Source organism: Stegodyphus dumicola, chromosome 2 (assembly GCF_044657685.1).
Source record: "Stegodyphus dumicola isolate Sdum_Otavi_A_Nest chromosome 2, ASM4465768v1".
NCBI lineage: Eukaryota > Metazoa > Arthropoda > Arachnida > Araneae > Eresidae > Stegodyphus > Stegodyphus dumicola.
Window position 1 is genome coordinate 190,197,426 of NC_140769.1, and position 18,266 is coordinate 190,215,691.

The 18,266-nt window shown below is 31.5% G+C and overlaps 1 protein-coding gene across 1 annotated transcript in view; it reads left to right on the plus strand.

The window, feature by feature from the left end:
- Window positions 1-18,266, plus strand: part of Mau2 (Mau2 sister chromatid cohesion factor) — a 142,105-nt gene that overhangs the window by 93,275 nt on the left and 30,564 nt on the right. Inside the window, exon 16 of the mRNA XM_035361589.2 lies at window positions 11,038-11,128. Within this exon, the coding sequence (XP_035217480.1) occupies window positions 11,038-11,128 (91 nt within the window). The remainder of the gene's footprint in view (window positions 1-11,037; window positions 11,129-18,266) is intronic.

Here is an 18,266-nt window from a genome sequence, read left to right on the forward strand (position 1 = left end):
TTTTTCCCCCTAAAAAAATTATAAAACTGATTTAAAATGAATTCTGAAGATAATTTTTCGTGGCGTCTGTACGTACGTACGTATCTCACATAACTAAAAAACGAGTTGCCTCAGAACGTTGAAATTTTGTATATAGGACTGCTATAACATGTAAATGTGCACCTCGTATTTTGGTTGCATATGGCCACACCAAATGTATGTAAGTATGTGCATATATATATATATCCACTCTCTTAACTGGCTCGGTGATCTCAGTTTCTTTACTCTTATATGTCTGTAAGTTGTGCATTTTTTGCTTTAAAAATGATTGAATTATGTTGTTCTTATCTTCCAGTTAAGGTTTTTATGCCTTTAGTAAATCTGCATGCAATATTTGTGGAGTTATCAACAATTTAAAAGTTGTTTAAGTGCAGCTAAGCCTAATTAATTTTGTGATGGCGGACATGTTTGTTTACATTTTAAATATGGCAAAATAGCGGATTTGTTGTGAATCTAGAGAAACTAAGCTTCGCAAAACAAACAACAACTTTTATTAACTTTAGTTACTTTTATTATTGCAAATTAAATCATGCTTAATCCGTTCTGGAATTTATTCGATGAAATAAGTGTTTCAGACTTACTTCGTAATTTTTAATGTTGGTATTTTTAGTTTTTATGTGTTTTTGCCTTGTAGGGAAGTGAGAAGTGAATTAATTGAATGAGAAATACTGAACCATCTGTAAAAAATTTTCTTTTTTGTTTTGTGGGCTTAATTTCTTTTATACATTGTTTTAAATTTATTATAACATTTGAATAGAATGTGTTAACGATTAGATAATTCTTCAAATGATATAAATTTATATGCATTCTGATTTATAATATGAACTAAACGTAATGCTATTAAATGAAGCTAGCACCAGAGTGTCGCCGTGGTAAACAAATATAGTGAATTTTAATTAGTGCATTTATTCTATTGTGGTTTATGCGCTATCGACAAAGTAGATTTAATTCAATGCAATATGTTTAAATGAAATACAAGAAAAAATGTGTATAATTTAATATTCCATGGAAGGAAGTCATGTTGTGTACATATCAGATTTTTATAGAAAATCATGATGTAGTTTGTCTTTCAGTTTTAATGTTTAAAATATATGCTTCTTGGTTTTGCTTTTAATAGAAAAATAGCATCTGTAAAATATCTTGTTTTGCCCTAAAACTGTAGGTAAGAACAATTATAAATCATCATTCATTTTCTTGTACAAAAATGCCAATACTTGTCCTCTGCAATGGCTTGGTGATAATGTTGATTCAGTACATTTCTGCTCTGGGGTAAAACAAGTGTTTATCGAGTTCTGCCAAATGCATTTCTCTTGTCACTTTTAAAATGTAATGGTTTTTCATATGTGCTCTTAATTCACACTTCTTTGGCTAGTGAAAATTTACGCTTTTAAAATGTAACTTTTTCATTGCAAATATTTATTATGCTTACTTTTTTAATCTGCCGTCAAATGAAAAAGGTGCTATAGTTTTTTTTTTTTACTTGACAAATGTACCAAGGAGAGAAGTAGCATAGCTTTTCCTACATACATGTAGAAAAAGAAACCATTTGGCGATGTTCTGGTACCAAGCTGGAATCTGCTTAGATATATATGAAATATATGTATGAAAAAAGGTGAAATATGTTTGAGGCTTTGTTAGAAGCTGTTATTAAGCTCTATGACCACTGGAAAGAGTTTGTAAGGGAAATATATATATATATATATATATATATTTTAAGAATTGCTAATGAAATTGTATCAAAATAGTAAACAGAATTTTATGATTTAATACATATTTATGTCACTTTCTTTCTATTTGTGTATAGTATATAACTTATGTACATTTTAAAGGATTGACTGTTTACTTTATTCAATTTTGTTATTGTGCATGTGTATTTATAATATTTGGCAACAAATTATACTTTGTTATAATTCAAGAGAAACACAAGCATGAAACTCTTTGCATTATGTTTCAAGTCAAAAAGGGCCAGAATTCCTCTCGGTTTTAAGCAATTAACTGATATTCATAGTGTTCATATTATTGGTGAGCATGCCAAGGGTTATAAAGATGCTGCATCAAGATATTCAAAGGAATTAATTAAAATCAATATTAAAAAATGGCTACAACGATGAACAAGTATACAATGTTGATAAACATGTTTATTCTAGGAAAAACTGTCATCATGCAGCTTTACATCAGCAATTGAAAATTTTGATAAGAATATCTAATTCAACTGTGTTATGTATATCCAATCTATACTGCCATAAATAGTTTAGGTTAGCAGTTCTCAACCTTTTGATTAATGCGTAACATTTAAACAAAAATTGAAAACCTTTAGTACCACCACTGCAAAGTACTACTACCACCACCACTCTTGAACAAAGCTCAGATCCCATAAATGTACATGTGTTGAAGAGAAGTCTCAATCAGGATGTTGGGGTTTTAATTTTTGAATTTAATAGTTAAAAATACTTTGCTTCTTTGCGTACCACCAGTTGAGAACCCCTGGTTTAGGTTATAGTCTTTTACGAAAAGCAGCAGTTTAGTGGTGAAAATAATTTTTATATTGACAACTATAGTTTATAATGCTGTTTTTTGCTGAAATCATGTGAAATCAGATTTTCTTAAGTCTTAATTGTGTCAATGTCATTTTCTCTCACCAAAGCCATTACAAAAGACAAATACCAAAATATTAAACTGTGCCAAGATGATTGTGCTAATTTTTAAGTACTATTTTAAAAACACTTGTGCTTATAGTTTGAGTTTTTGTTGTAACAGATACCGGTATTCATCTAGTAGTATTTAAAATAACCATGGATTGCACTAGTTCCTGGCTGTTCAAACAGATCAAAATTTTTAGTAAAAGAAGTGCATAAGAGTCTTTTCTACATCATTTTGAATGCTTAAATTAATCCTTAGTATAAGATTTGACAAACTAAAGTAATATATTTGATGAAGAGGAAATAATTTAACTCTTTTATTTTTGCTGAGCTGGGAAAGATTGCAGCATTCTCAAAATTTTTTATACGCATTTATTCTACTATTTCAGATTAATTGGTAATGTGTTCTGGGCTGTCTTTCGGCTTTCACTGCTGGTTAAGTTGATGAGACTTATAAAGCATTGAAAATATCTTGAGCCTTTTTTCTTTCAAATGTTACTTTTGTAGCTTGGAATATTTCTTCTTTACTTCAAATATCTAGAACCTGAAGTTTTTTAAGATTACCTAGCCACATTGCAGATCTGTCAATGTATATATGTAAGATATTGAAAGACAATTACTAGCTAAATTTGGCAAAAGCCCTTTTAATTCCTGATTTAATTTAAGTATACCCCCTTCAAAGAATCTGTATTGCATCATTTGCGTCATTAATTGTCCACAATAGTGTGAGCTTTTACTCAATCACCATTGAAACTGAAACAAAGAAGCCAAACTTAGAAATACCCCAGCTTCTCAATATGCAGCCTTTTGTCTCTGCCTTCCATCATCTAACTAGCATCTTTTCGCTGTTCTACAGCTTTCATCTAAAAGTATAATGAGTTTTATGTAAAATTGTGGGGTACTTACATCACCCATAGAAGATATGTCTTAATAGATTAGTCACCAAGAAATAAAGCTATGTTGTGGTTTTCCAAATTCCATCTAGTTATGATGCAGTCTACATGTCTGCTGCATCTATCACCACTCTGGTAATGACTATAGAGTTAATTGTACCTTCTTTAATCTTTTCTCCCATCCACAACTAAATCTTCACACACACACATGTATAAATATATATATAATGCAAAATAAATTAAAATAAATGTTTAAAATTCATCCTATATTCAATTCAGAATAAACCATGTGCAGAAACCAGAAGCATAGTGGCAAACTGCAAGAAAAAATGTCAAAACTAAAAACGAAATAAGAAATTTACATTTTTCACTGCATCATCATCATCATTGGGGTTTGGTACAGTGAAAAGAAGTAAATAAAACAGCCTATTTCTGAACCAATAGAGACCCAAATTAAAGTTGAAAATAATCTCAGATAAACAATCAAAGTAATCTCTTTCTTTATCAGTTCAACTCCAACAGACTAAAGTAAGCAGTGTAAAAAATTTTGAAAATTAAATTTTGTAAAAAAAAAATTGTAAATTCAGTGCACAGTTGGATTAGGTTTTGAACTGCTTTCTATTTTGTTATTTATTCAATTATATATATGTGTGTGATATAAACTTGGACAGACTGCTGCATAATTAGAAAGATGACACTTGAAGGGGAGACTGGTACACCAATTAAACATAATCTTTATTGCTAATCACGAATTAATTATCGGAAACATATTTTTCATCACACATGATCATAAGCAACATGCAGGCCACAATTTTATATATAGCATCACATTTTTAATAATGGTGTTGTTTGCATAACGACCAAGCACAAGCGAAATGAAACACTGTCCAAGCGGAAACAGAACTGCAGGCTAACTGCACATTTACCCAATCTGGCAGCCTGTTTAGAAAAAGGTTTTGGTTTACAAAGGTTACAGTTCCCAGGGTTACGTCATCAGCATTGCACAGGCCATGTAAGATGGAATGATCTAGAAATGACACAATCCGGAGAAGTTATTATGATTTTTAGAACAGAGAAGGAGAATTAAAGGGTTATTCTTAGTTTAAATTTTAATTTTGATTCATTTGTTCTATATAGTTAATTTTGAAAATCTCTTATAGAAAAATGGATAGAGAATTAATTGTGTTTTGAATATAATGTAAAAAATATGTAATGTTTAGAATACTGAGTATAGTTTATGATGAATATAACAAACTAAAAATTTAAAAGAAAGAAAATATTAATTGCAGTATAAGATATTTCTTCTACCTTCTTACCATGGGTTCGTGGTGTAACGGTAAGCACGCTCGCCGTGTAATGGCACGTATTCGAGAGGTCCGAGTCCCAACGAGGTCATTGCATATTTTTCATGTCTCCTGCTTTAAAATAGCCTAATGTCTCCTCAGTGGTGTCCAAACTAAAAAAGGTGGTGGATGATGATTCTCCAAAACCAGGATTTGGCGATTGGGTCCCCTAATCTCCAGTCGCCCTTTAAAAGGGAAAGTATATAAGGTAATTTTCTTGCCTTCTTAGCATGCCTTCATGATGTAATGGTAAGCACGCTCAGTGTGTATTTGAGAAGTCCGAGTTTCTAGTCCCGGCAAGGGCATTGCACAGTTTTCATGTCTGCCGCTTTGAAATTTCATGTCTTTGAGAAAGGGCTGTTTCAAAACAGAAGCCCTCTTTTTACCTCTGTTATTTGTTTCTTTTACCCTCCTTATGCAGTGTAAACTTTGAAGGCTCCCACCTTATAATTTTTTTCATATAATTATTTTTTTATATAAAAATGGAGTGTTTTTTTTTTTTTTTTTTTTTTTAAATATAAACGGAATGTGTAGTGCAGTTCAAAAAATCCACTTGCGTTTAAACAAGGAGCGGAAACCTTTATAAGGAACTGCCAAAACAGCCTTTAACCACTGATGACATACATCAGTCAGTTTTAAGTGGATTTGCCCAACAGATGGAAATTGTGTATTAGAGAGAGCTGTGTGGTCTTCTAGTTTTGTGTAAAATAAATTAGAAATGTAACAATAACAGTAAAAACCATAGTTTTAGTAACACTGTTATAAAATTTATGATGTTAAAATATAAGTCATAATAATGAAAATTAGTTATGTTTTGAACATTTTGAAATTTGTTGTGATTATTCAAAATACATAATGTGTGTGCAAAATTTTTACACCTGTGATATTCTGTGTAAAGCCTTTCCTGAAAAAATCTAATTATGTGGACTCTAAAACACAAAGGCATTTAGACTGAAAATAATTTTAATATGACTCTAAAATATTACCAAAGTTTATATTTTGCAATTATATAAATAATTATTTTGTTCAAAATTTCAGGATTTGTATTTTTCAAATTATTTCTCTTCATTTGCTAATGCTCTAGCACTTTCTCTCCAAAAACACCTTCTCTCACCTAGCCGTTTTCTTCTTGAAGGGGGGATATGTAAAATGTAACATATCTTATCTTTCAAATAACAAATTAATAATAGCCATTTAGCTTCCTCCTCATTCTAAAAATAACAAAGCAATAATTTTTCTAACTAAACTCCCTGCAATTCTTAAAAAGAGGCCTAATTTAATCTCTGCTGTGCAGGTATCGATGAAATGTAAACCCAATATCTGGACATTAATCTGTCATGTGATTTGAAATGGTATTAAAGGTAATTGCATCACAAATCCCCTTCTTTCTTCTAATCTGCTTTCTTCTACTGCATAGCCGTGCCACTAGCCACGCAGAGTTTTTTATTTTTCCAGTTTCGTCCATTCTTCAAGAAGTCGCGGCACGCAATGAACTGGAAGTTGATCTGTCAGCACTATCCTTGTCTTCAGGGCAGATGTTTTTATTTTATTCGGCTTATAATTCCTCACTAAATATAGTATTTAATCTCGATGTACTCCGTCTTTGATATGATTTAAATCAAATTCCTCGTCATTATAAATATCATGAATACAAATCAAATAGTTTTCTGGTTGCAATTTTCTAATTTCGGCTATGCGTAAGGTATGCTTTATGCATGCACGCGTTGAAAGAAATGTTTAATAAAGTAAACAAATAAATATAAAGCTTCTTTTTTTGTAAATTTTAATACCCTTTAGATCATAATTGCTCATTATTTTATAAATTACGGTTTCATATTTTTAATTTTATAATTTCTGCATGCCATCTTACCAGATTTAAACTGATGATCTATAATCCGGAAAAATCGATAATCCGGAATTGTCGAAGTCCCGACGAGTCCAGATTAAAGACTTTTGACTGTAAATACAATCAGACCTTGCTGTGGTGAACCTGGGTTGTATTGCACAAACCTTTTGATCTTGTTCAATTTCCTGTACACTTAAAAGTTATTTTGTACTAAACTTTAAAGTGTATAAAAATCAGGTCTAACAATCTTTATAGATATCTTTAAGTGAAACATATATTTTGATTTTTCATAATTTTTTCCAGAATTTCTGAAAGTTTTAACACTTTGTGGGCTGCTGTCACGCTGGCGTGACTTTTGCTTGCCCACGGTTATCGGCTGCTGTCCTTTTGCTCGCCAACAGTTATCATCCACTGTCACGTACGCGTGACTTATTTTCGCCACCGACAATGCTTCACATCGACGTTTGTATAGATAGACATACTATAGCAAAACATTTGTAGATCAGGAAACATTGGTTTCAACTGTTTTCCTCTTCGAATTCACCAGACTGTCTATTATTGAAATTTTTTTTTCGTGGACGCTTGTTTTGTTAGTTTGAGACTGTCTTTTGCTGCCTTCAATTATCGGAAACTTACGTTAGATTTAAAAATATCCTTCAAAATGCTCTTTGATGAGGAAATATATGCTGATCTGTTAGCAGAAGAGGAAATTGCTCTGATAGTGAAAATGATTTGGACAGTGGGAGCAGTATAATTGTGAGACAATTAAAAAATAAGGGAAGACCAATAATTAGTGAATCTGAAAGTGATGAAGAGAATTCTGTGGCAAATGATTGGTCATAAGTTGATTTTAAACCTAACTTTCATGCTTGCCTGGAACGGTTTGAGTTACAGGTACCATACACACCAGATATATTATCAACTGTAGAATTGTTCATTGGGGACGATTTATTTAATTTGTTTGCCACACAAACAAACTTATATCATAATCAGCAGAATAATGATAACAACAATGCATCAACAAAGAATAAAGCTTGGATTGATACAAATGTTCTAGAAATGAAAAAACTTGGGGCTTGTTATCCTAATGGGAATAGTAAGAAAACCAGAACAAGATGATTATTGGTCTACTCACCCTGGATTACATACACCTATTTTTGGGAATACTATGCCAAGGAACCGATTTCGGCAGTTATGGAAGTATTGACACTTTAGTAATAATGAGCATTGCCAAGAAAGGCTTGATAAAATAAAACCAGTTTACTCGTACCTGGTAGAAAAGTTTCAAAACATTTATAAACCCGAGAAAGAATTATCGCTGGATGAAGGATTCCATGGAGGGGCAGGCTATCTTTTCGTACATATAATCCTGCGAAAATTATAAAATATGGAATTTTAGTCCGTATGTTGTGTGAGGCAACATCTGGTTATATATGCAATTTAGAAATATATTGACCGCAAGGAAATTTGCTAATTGCAACAATATTGTCCGTACTATTGCCCATATTTAAATTTATGCCACGATGTATATGTGGACAACTATTACAATAGTGTAAAGGTTGCAGAGGAGTTACTAAAGCATAAAACAAACATCTGTGGCACAATTAGAGTAAACAGAGGAGTGCCAAATTGTTTAAAATCTGCTACATTGAAAAATAAGTCAATGGAATTTCATAGAAAAGGGAAAATCATGGTACAAAAATGGAGTTCAGCCAAAAAAATAGATAATGATGATTTCTACGATACATTCAGCAGACATGGTTGAATGTGTGAGTAAAAGAACCAAAAAGAAGTGCATTAAACCAATTTGCATACAAGAGTATAATAAATTTATGTGTGGTGTTGTATTATGTAAGGTGTTGATCGCACTGATCAATACCTATCGTGTTATTCCATACTTCGCAAAACCAAAAAATGGAAAAAAAAAAAAAACAGTTTTTTATCTCATAAACTGTGCGTTACTCAACGCGTTCCAGATATACATAAAAAATTCTGAAAATCCTATTAGATTCAAACAATTTTTACTAAACCTTGCACTAGCATGTATTAATAGGAATGAAGAATAGCAACAATCAAGATCGGCTGCTCAATGTGATAAAAGATTGCCGAGGTTTGATCCACACTGCCGCCAAGAAAAGAAGTTCCGCTGCATACATGTGTTCTTCCTGCAACGTATCTCTGCATGTTGGAAAGTGTTTTCAGAATTATCACACTAAAAAGAACTATGGATCCTAGGAGTTAAATTTTTTAAATAAAACATTTTAGTACTAATTAAAAAATATAATTGGAATAAAATGGAATAAAAATAGTGTAACAGTTATTTTAGTGCTTTCTTTAATAATAATTATATACCAACTACTTATGTTTTGAAAAATTGTGTAAATATCACCGTTGGCGAGCAATAAAACCTGCGTGAACTGGCGGCAGCGTAACAGCACTTCGATAAATGCACAGCACGTAAAGTGTTAACTGGAGAAAACATTCTAACCATAAAAATCATATACACTTAGGATATAAGAAAAATGCTTTTGCATAATTTTTCTCTTTATCGCCATTTTCTTTGGCTTTTAGTTGTAACAAAGATCCTCATGCAGGAATACAGTTTGTACATGTAGAACAACAACAATATTATCTTTATTTATTTATTTATTTTTTCTCTGGGGGGCCAGATTTAGTGTTTGCATTTTTTCTTTGTTGAGTAATTTAACAATCTGTGTTTTTTCATTTAAATCTCCTTCTGAAAGTTTTACAAATGCATGGCATGACTTTTTAGATCAGCTCATGAAAAAACTGTATGGTAAACTGTGTTTTTCTTTTCTGCAGTATTAATTTATTCATGCCACCCAGCCAATATGGTGGTTAGTGTTGCTGACTGCCATGTTGATGGGCCTAGGTTCAAATCCCAGAAAAGTCTTGGATGTTTGGTTCAAATCCTGGAAATGTCTTGGAAGTGCATAGTATCTGCACGGCAAAGGACGTTCAAAATATCCAACAAGCCATAAGTCATCTCAAGACGTGAATGGTAAGGAAAAAGGGTAGGAGACACTCGGACCCTCCTCCCTGGGGGTGCATTCTCCCTCAAAATAATTGGGGCAGAAGCTTAACAGTTAGCTAGGTTCAGCTGTGGTACTACAAAGGTGCTGACCTAGTTTCTATCTCTACCAGGCAGTATTAATCTTCTGCATTTAGACAATATGTTACATAGAGAATTAAAGTGCCTAGCCACCCAATGATTTACTTCAGTATTGATGCATCTGAGGAAAGCAATGAAATGTGTGTTCATTATTCAATAGCATGTGATCTATTTTAAGACAGATTGCCACATCATAGCATCTATAAGAATTGTGCAAATTTAGTGAAAGAATGTAAAAAATGATTGTTAATTTTTGACTTTCCCCCATCATATCTTAGCTTGGAGGAAAAAAATTAGGAATTTTTATCTCTAGGTATACTTTTTAGAATTTTCTCTTGCATTTATTTATCATCATCATCCTTAGCACAACAGCCCAGAGTAGGCGAAGGCCTTCTGAACAACCTCTACTCTTTTCCAATTACCTCTACAAGCAGACAAACTCCTCCAATTCTTAGTTTTAAGGACTAAACAATCCTCCTCTACAGCATCTATCCATCGAAGTCTAGATCTTCTCCTTCTTCTTGTGTTACTTGGTCTAAGCGAAAATATTTCTTTTATACTGTCATTCATACAGATAATGTGTCTTATACTGTCATTCATATGGATAACATATGAATTGAGGCAACTTATTGTTGGCAACTTATTTTAATGTAATGAACAACATCTGGCTCTTTGAACACAGTAGTGTAAGGGACAGTGAGCATGTAGAGTCATTAGGCTTTTTTGAAGAAGGAGACTTGAAGAATGAGCAGTATTTTCACCAGGACTCGAACCTGAACCTCTGAAATACACACCGAGTGTTGTACCATTACACCACGAAGGCATGCAGAAAGAAGGGAGAAAAAACCGTATAATCATTTTATTTGTACCAATCTAATTTTTCAATATATGCATTTAAAATTTCTTAGAATTTTTACCTTTATGCTTCTGAACTCCACTTTTTCTCTTTAGAACAATTGCACTTTGAAAGAATACACATCTTTTGTTAATTTTTTCAATCTTTTGGTTAAGAAAAAGTTTTATTTAGACATTTATAATAAATTTTTGCAGAATAGATAATATGATTTTGTTTTAATTCTATTGTTGTGCAGTATGTATGTATGTATGTATGTAATTACATGTGCATATTTGTATTATTTTTCAGGAAAGTATGAATATGGTAACTCCAGCTATGCAGTTAGCCAGCAAAATACCAGACGTACATGTACAGCTGTGGGCTTCAGCTTTATTAAAAGGTACATTTCAAAAGTTCTCTTAGTTCGAAAATATGTTTTTAGCTTAATTATGTAAGAATTACACATTTAATGAAGTATTTTTTTTTTTTTTTCTAAAATTAATTTATAGAGTAGAAGTTCATGAATTATGAGTTCATAAATTTAAAGCTATAATTTAAAGTTTGAATTTTGTTACCAAAACGGCATTGCCATGGCAACAGTTGACTCTCAGTTATATGCTTTGGTATTAGGTTAAATAATTGGGCAATTTTTATTTATTTTTTGTATTGAAAATTGCAACTGTTTCTTAAAAAGGAATTCTTAAGTTCAAGTTTTGGATTTTATAATTAGCCTATCCCTTATTTTCGAATTTTTTTATCCTTGCATTACTGTCTTTTTCTTTTCTTCCCTCTCCCTTGATAAAAATGCAGATGTTTTTGGTATTAAAAGGAAAAATAATTTCATAGTCTGATTGGACTCAATCTAATATATCTAATGTAGATACAGTCAAAAGTCGTTAATCCGGACTCGTCGGGACTTTGGCGATTCCAGATTATAGATCATCAGTTTAAATCTGGTACAATGGCATGCAGAAATTAAAAAATTAAAAATATGAAACCGTAATTTATGAAATAAAGAACAATTATGATTTAAAGGGTATCAAAATTTACAAAAAGAAAAAGCTTAATATTTATTTGTTTACTTTATTAAACATTTCTTTCAATGTAAGTTGTTTAAGTTGCTTCGTTTCATGTGATAATACTTTCTCTTTAATTCTATTAAACAGACATAATTTCATGTTTAGTTACAAAGTTCCGCTGTTCAAGTCCTATAATTGCTGAGTCGAGAATACCGACTAATTTGTCAATCGAAATTTTTTCGTTTTTAATAACCTCTGCGTCACTTTCTTCACTATCGGAAGCGAATTATAATGACAAGGAACTTGATTTAAATCATATAAAAGACGGAGTACATTGAGATGAAATACTACATTTAGTAAATAATTATAAGCCAAATAAAATAAAAACATCTGCTCGTTTCCCTCCCCTCGCAGAGCAGCGTGAAATTGATAAACATATTTCAGAATGATTAGATAATCAAAGGATATGCCTTTATCCATTTTTTGCCGCAATTCCACTTTCTGTTTAATGGACTTCGAAACATACTTTCGCTTTGTAGATCCTTTACATATTAGTAAATATATATCAGAAATTCTATTTGACATAATCAAAAGTTCAAGCTTACTTTTATAAAATTGCTCTAACAGTCTGCAAAAAATAATAAGCCGGATCCAATTCGAAGATTAAGGAACAACGCAATCTGCAACATTAACTGAATTAGATAATTTTAGCTTAGCTTATACCATGAGTTATACATTAAACGCGCATGCATAAACGCATGCACATAAGATTCATTCAATGCGACATATGCACAGAAAGTTTGTAGCTTTGAGGTCCGGATTATGGGTGTCCGAATTAACAACTTTTGACTGTAGTTGCATATGTTAATAACATTAAGTACATTGTAATTAGCAACATAAAATTGATGATTAAATAGGATATGGGCAAATTTTTATAAAAAAATAATATCCAGCATTATTTTGCTGTTTCAATTTTAAGTAGTCAAAGCATGTGTTAAAGGAAAATATAGTCATAAATCTTCTGTAGCTAAAAATAAAAGCAAGCTTTATTTCAGTATTTTTAATAATTTCTTAACAGAGTAGTATATGAGCCAAAATAGAAGATGACATTTTCCCATTCAAAGTGCTGAGTGATGTAGCGTTTTAGATTTCCATATTATATTATGGGAAAGTGTTTTAACAGCTAAATTTATATATTTCTTTTTAGTCTTTGTTTTTATAAATTTTCATTTATTAGGATGACAATTAGACTATCAAAGAAAATAACAAAAAACTTACCTTAAATAATAAAGAATTGTATACCGAGTTACAAGAAGATGAGGATAGTGCTGACGGATCAACTTCCAATTCATTGCGCACCGTGACGTCCCCCCCAACGCCGCAGAGATCCGTGAAATTGATAAACAGATTTCGGAATGGTTAGAGAAACAAAGGATTTGCCTTTATCCATTTTTTGCAGCGTTTACGTATTCCACTTTTTGTTTGATGGACATCGAAACATGCTTTCGTTTTGTAGATAGATCCTTTGGCAGCTCCAGAATCGGAAATTCTATTTGACATAATCGAAAGTTCAAGCTTATTTTTATAAAATTCCTCTAACACTCTGCAAAAAATAATAAGCCGGATCCAATTCGAAGATTAAAGAACAACATAATCTGCAACATTAACTGAAATAGATAATTTTAGCTTAGCTTATACCGTCCGTTATACAATAAATGCGCATGCGTAGACGTATTATGCGCATGCGGGAACGCATTATGCGTTGATGCATGCACAGAAAGTTTGTAGCTTTAAGGTCCGGATTAACGACTTTTGACTGTATTTGTTTCTTTGAACTTCTACCAGAATGCTTGGCACAAATTTGGTGGGATCTCCAGCAATTTTTATGATAAACCAAAAAAATATAAGTGCTTGAACATGTTTACGTGTAAAGATATGTACTTGATCAGTCATGATGTTCAGATATGTGTATACTGTCAGAATTTAGCACAAGTTGACCCATTCATCTTCTGTAACAAAAGAATGGGTTCATTTGATAATGTTGCCTTTCTTCAGTCATCTGTACATTTGGGCACATCTAAGCCATTACCAGAATTCAGATTTTGGGCACTATCAACCACAATGTCCCAGATATGCTTGCAGACAAAACTGACTTCTGGCATCAGTAAGTTTCGATTAACTCATGTTTTGTCAAATCTAACTCAAAGTGTCATTCACTTTTCATCAGTGCAAACTTTTGGATATGATAATGATCAGGCAACTAGCATTGCTATTGTTGAGATATTCTTATTATCTGTATCAAGGTTACTATGCTGCAAGGTTAGGTTTTCCTGACTTATGGAGAAGTAGCGTGATGACATCCTTGATACAACTTCCTTGATACATAAATCTGATAGATATATGGCTGTCTCAAGTGTCAGAAAGAGAAAGTTTTGCCTTGAAAGAATATAACTTTGTTTGCATACTAGCCTTGATCTCTTTCTTTTGCAATTATGATATTGCCTGTTTGAAGTTGGATAAATCTTTTTTGCTTTTCCCATGTCATATCAAAATGAAATACTGGTTGAGAAGACTTTTGCCCAGTTATTATATGTATAGTAAACATTTAAAAATCATTCTGGTTAATATTCAAGATATAATAATGATGTTTGTGCAAAGTTTTTTTGGGTGGATGGGGGAATTTTATATTTTTGTCATATTTTAGTTACATCCAATAGTTGGTGCCGTACTTTGGAATTCTTGTATAGCTCTTAAGTTGACAACAATTACCATGACTTTTAGGAGAGAATGGAATAATAAGCTTTTATTTATAGAATAAATTACTATCCAGCTTAAAGACCTGAAATCCATGCTTTGATTTCTGGCTATAAAGCAACTTAAGTAATGGGTATATAGAAATCATTGAGTATCTCTGGTAGGTTTAAAAGATGGTATTCAGAGGCATGCATCAAATGTCTCTAAAGAATTGCTTTTTATCCCCTATCCATACATTTTAGCTTCTTATCTTCAGGTAGTATTTAATTGTAATAGTTTCCACCTTCAATATTCATTGATGAATATTTTGAAATTTGTATTTTTTAATGAATGAAGCACATGCAATGTAACTGAAAAACTGCACAATAAAATCTCTGAATCTATTCCCTAATTTTATGCATTTCTGTTCTAATCGTGTTAACACATATTTCAAATATATGTTAACACTATATGTTAACACTAACTACTGTTAAGTAATTAAATTTTTAAAAATAATTAAAAGTAGTTAAATTTAAAAAAATTACATAATGTATTGACTTTTGGATCTTCTTTTTTGTAGTAATATAGGCATGTTTAGGATGGGAATACAATTTAAACTAGCAGCAAAATAAAAGCCTGGTGAGCTTCTATCAATCTATTAATATTTAGTTCTACTTTATTAAATCTCTATGATGGGAATGGGACTATTCGGGATGTTTCACCGTCAATACATATTTTTCTTTACATGACTGTATTATATCTTGACATATTATATTAAGTTGATTTAGTTTAATAATTCTGTTTACCTATTATATATTTAAGAGATATTTTTCTTTGTATGCCTATGTTATATCTTGCCACATTATATTGTAAAGTTTATTTAATTTAATAATTTTGTTTTTCTATTGTATACCTCTGGCTGTCTTAAATTTTAAAAGGAAAAACCTTTTGCAATTTCTTGCAACTACTTTAAACAAATCGCATAAAACAACTTCCTAAATTTTTGTCATTTAAAGAAACATATAGTTTGTTAACATGTACTGTTCAGCAGCTTCCTTCTATTAAAAGCTTTTGAATAATATATACAGTGTTTTTGTATACAATTTTATACAAATACATCGTTACACATGACAGATTTACTTTAAGAGAGTAATGTTCTGACAAGATTCCAAAATAGTTTTTAATTCAGATTAACATAAAAATGGGAATTTTTTGCTTGCAGTAGTGATTTCTAATTACCAATTAAAGTTTCAAGAAATTTTGACAAATCGTGGAAAAATTTTACCTGCATAATTTTGAAATCAATAGTATAACTTCTGTTATATCAGAGGTTTAGCCTCAGTTCTCTGTGATACTGACATAACTTTCTAACTAACTATGTGTACTTTCTTTCTATCTTATATTTGTAAACAAGTGTGTGCAATTTTTTTATATCTCATATTTGTAAAGAACTCTATATATTATATGCAGCCTTTATTATGTATACAAAAGGTAAACACAATTATTAAACTAAATAAGTTTAATACAAGTATAATACCGCGAGATATGATAGTCATTTTGATGAATTTGTGAACATTTCATCACCAGTAATGATATCTTTGAAGATAATCATGAGATATGATAGTCATGTGAAGAAAAATATGTCTTGACAGCGAATTAACCTGACGGCGAAATGGTGACAGTGAAACGTCCTAGACCCTCCATGATTAGCAATAGGCAACTGTTTTTTCTTTTAGTTATTAGAGTTTGTACTGAACCCATATTCCACTAAATAAGACAAAGGGAAGGCTATGAGAAATTTCTGTAGAATGTTTTATAAACCAGGATAAAATTCTGATATCTGTTTCTGCTATCAGAAGTTTTGGGATCCAGATCTAAACTAAAATTTCAACTCTTCAATTATTTGTCTAATTGAATAAATTCTTTTACTAAAAGAAAAGGACTGCACAGGAAAATGTATCCAAAAGCCAACTGGCCAGCATTTAAAAAAATATATATATATATATCTAAAAAATAGCTCTTGAAGTCCAGTAATTAAGCTTTTAGACATATGCACTATTCAAGTACAGTCTCATCATTGTTTCTACTGTTGGCAAATGTTAAAAAAAAAAAAAAAAAAAGAGGGCTAAATTTTACCTGCAAAGTTTCTTGACCAAAACCAAAGGCATACCAGAAATTGTTGCAAGTCTAAGAGTAATTTCTTTTATGAACCTGAACTTTATTACAAATGTATAAATTAGATTTATGCTTTTTATTTCATTCAGGTTATTGCCTTGGAGCTGGAGTTTCAATTCATTGAATTTGTTTAAATAAATATGTCGGAAGTTTTCTGTGTCTTGGAATTTATCACATTTGCACGTTTCTTATATGCATCTGAATAGCCATGTCGAGAATTCCCACTAAATTGTCAATCGAAATTTTTTTGTTCTCTAGAACCTGTCACTTTCCTCTCTATCAGTAGTGATGTTTTTGGATTTAGAACCATACTATAGATTTCGTCTGTTAGTTGATTTATGATTTGGGCATTGTCATTGCAATGAAAAACTTCTATTACATCATCTTCATTTATTACCATGTCTCCACATTTCTTCACAAATTCCATTAATTGGAAAATTTTGCTTTTTGTTAGTGATATCTGAATACCTTTGAATTTGCGGCTGTTATCATAAAGATTAGCAAACATCCGCTATGCCCTATTAGTGAAGTATCTTGAGACTGGCAAGTAAAGACATGTTGTTATGCTAAATTTTATATTGCCTCTATTTCACATTGCCTGAGTTAAGCCTGAATTATATCAGTTTTTTATTATACTTCTGCTTATTTCTCGCACATGATTAAGACTTATCCGAGTCTTGAATAAATATATTGCCACATGTATTTAAGGTTTATCCAATGCCGGTGGTAGATATTTTGCAGCCTGATGCAGTCTCTGCAAGGCCTAGATTTTAAAAATTCTGCCACCCCTAAATTTTGTTTCCCATTGCCTTCCTTAAATTCTAAAGATTTGTCATCCCTTAATTTTGTCTCTCAGTTCTCTTCTAAAATATTTTTTGTTTAAAGGGGCTTTGTCCCTGAGGGACTATTGTTTTCATCTTGCGATTTTGCATCAAATCAATTTGAATGTCTGTTTCACTTTTCAAACTGTTGCTACCAAATATTATGACCATTTATTATATTTGAAGACATTAAGTAATGAAGAATCTGCATAAATGTATATATGCCTCTCACATTGTGATAAAACAACAGTACCTACAGCCATCAAATTTTGAATAATCTTCCACTGAATATGGGCATCTGGAAGCCCAAATTTGAAATTTGTTTTGTTATCGATTTCCTATTTTGTAAAACTTTAACGAATTTTTGATTAACAAACTCAAGGATTTCAAAGCAAGTAATAACAACGTTGTATAGAAAAAAACAGTTTTATCTTCGGTGCGCGAAACTCTGTATCGGAAATTCTAAAGGATATGCTGAATTTAAAACTGTTTTGTGATATTGCTGTGGAACTGAATTTTATGGTCTAAGTGCAAAGAGCACGATATTTAATATATAAAGGCAACAAACAAAATGTTTAAAAAAGGCCCTTTTGGACGTAATTTGAAATCTGAAAGCTTTCAGATTTTCTTTTCTTCTGTGTGTTTTCCTTCCTCTCTTCCCTGAATTCTGCCATTCAGTGCATTTATACCAGCTCTACCATTTGTCCTGAGCTTATATGAATCACAAATCAGTTATTCTGAATTCAGGCACCACTAAATATAATTCTTTTAGCTTATGATTATCATTGAC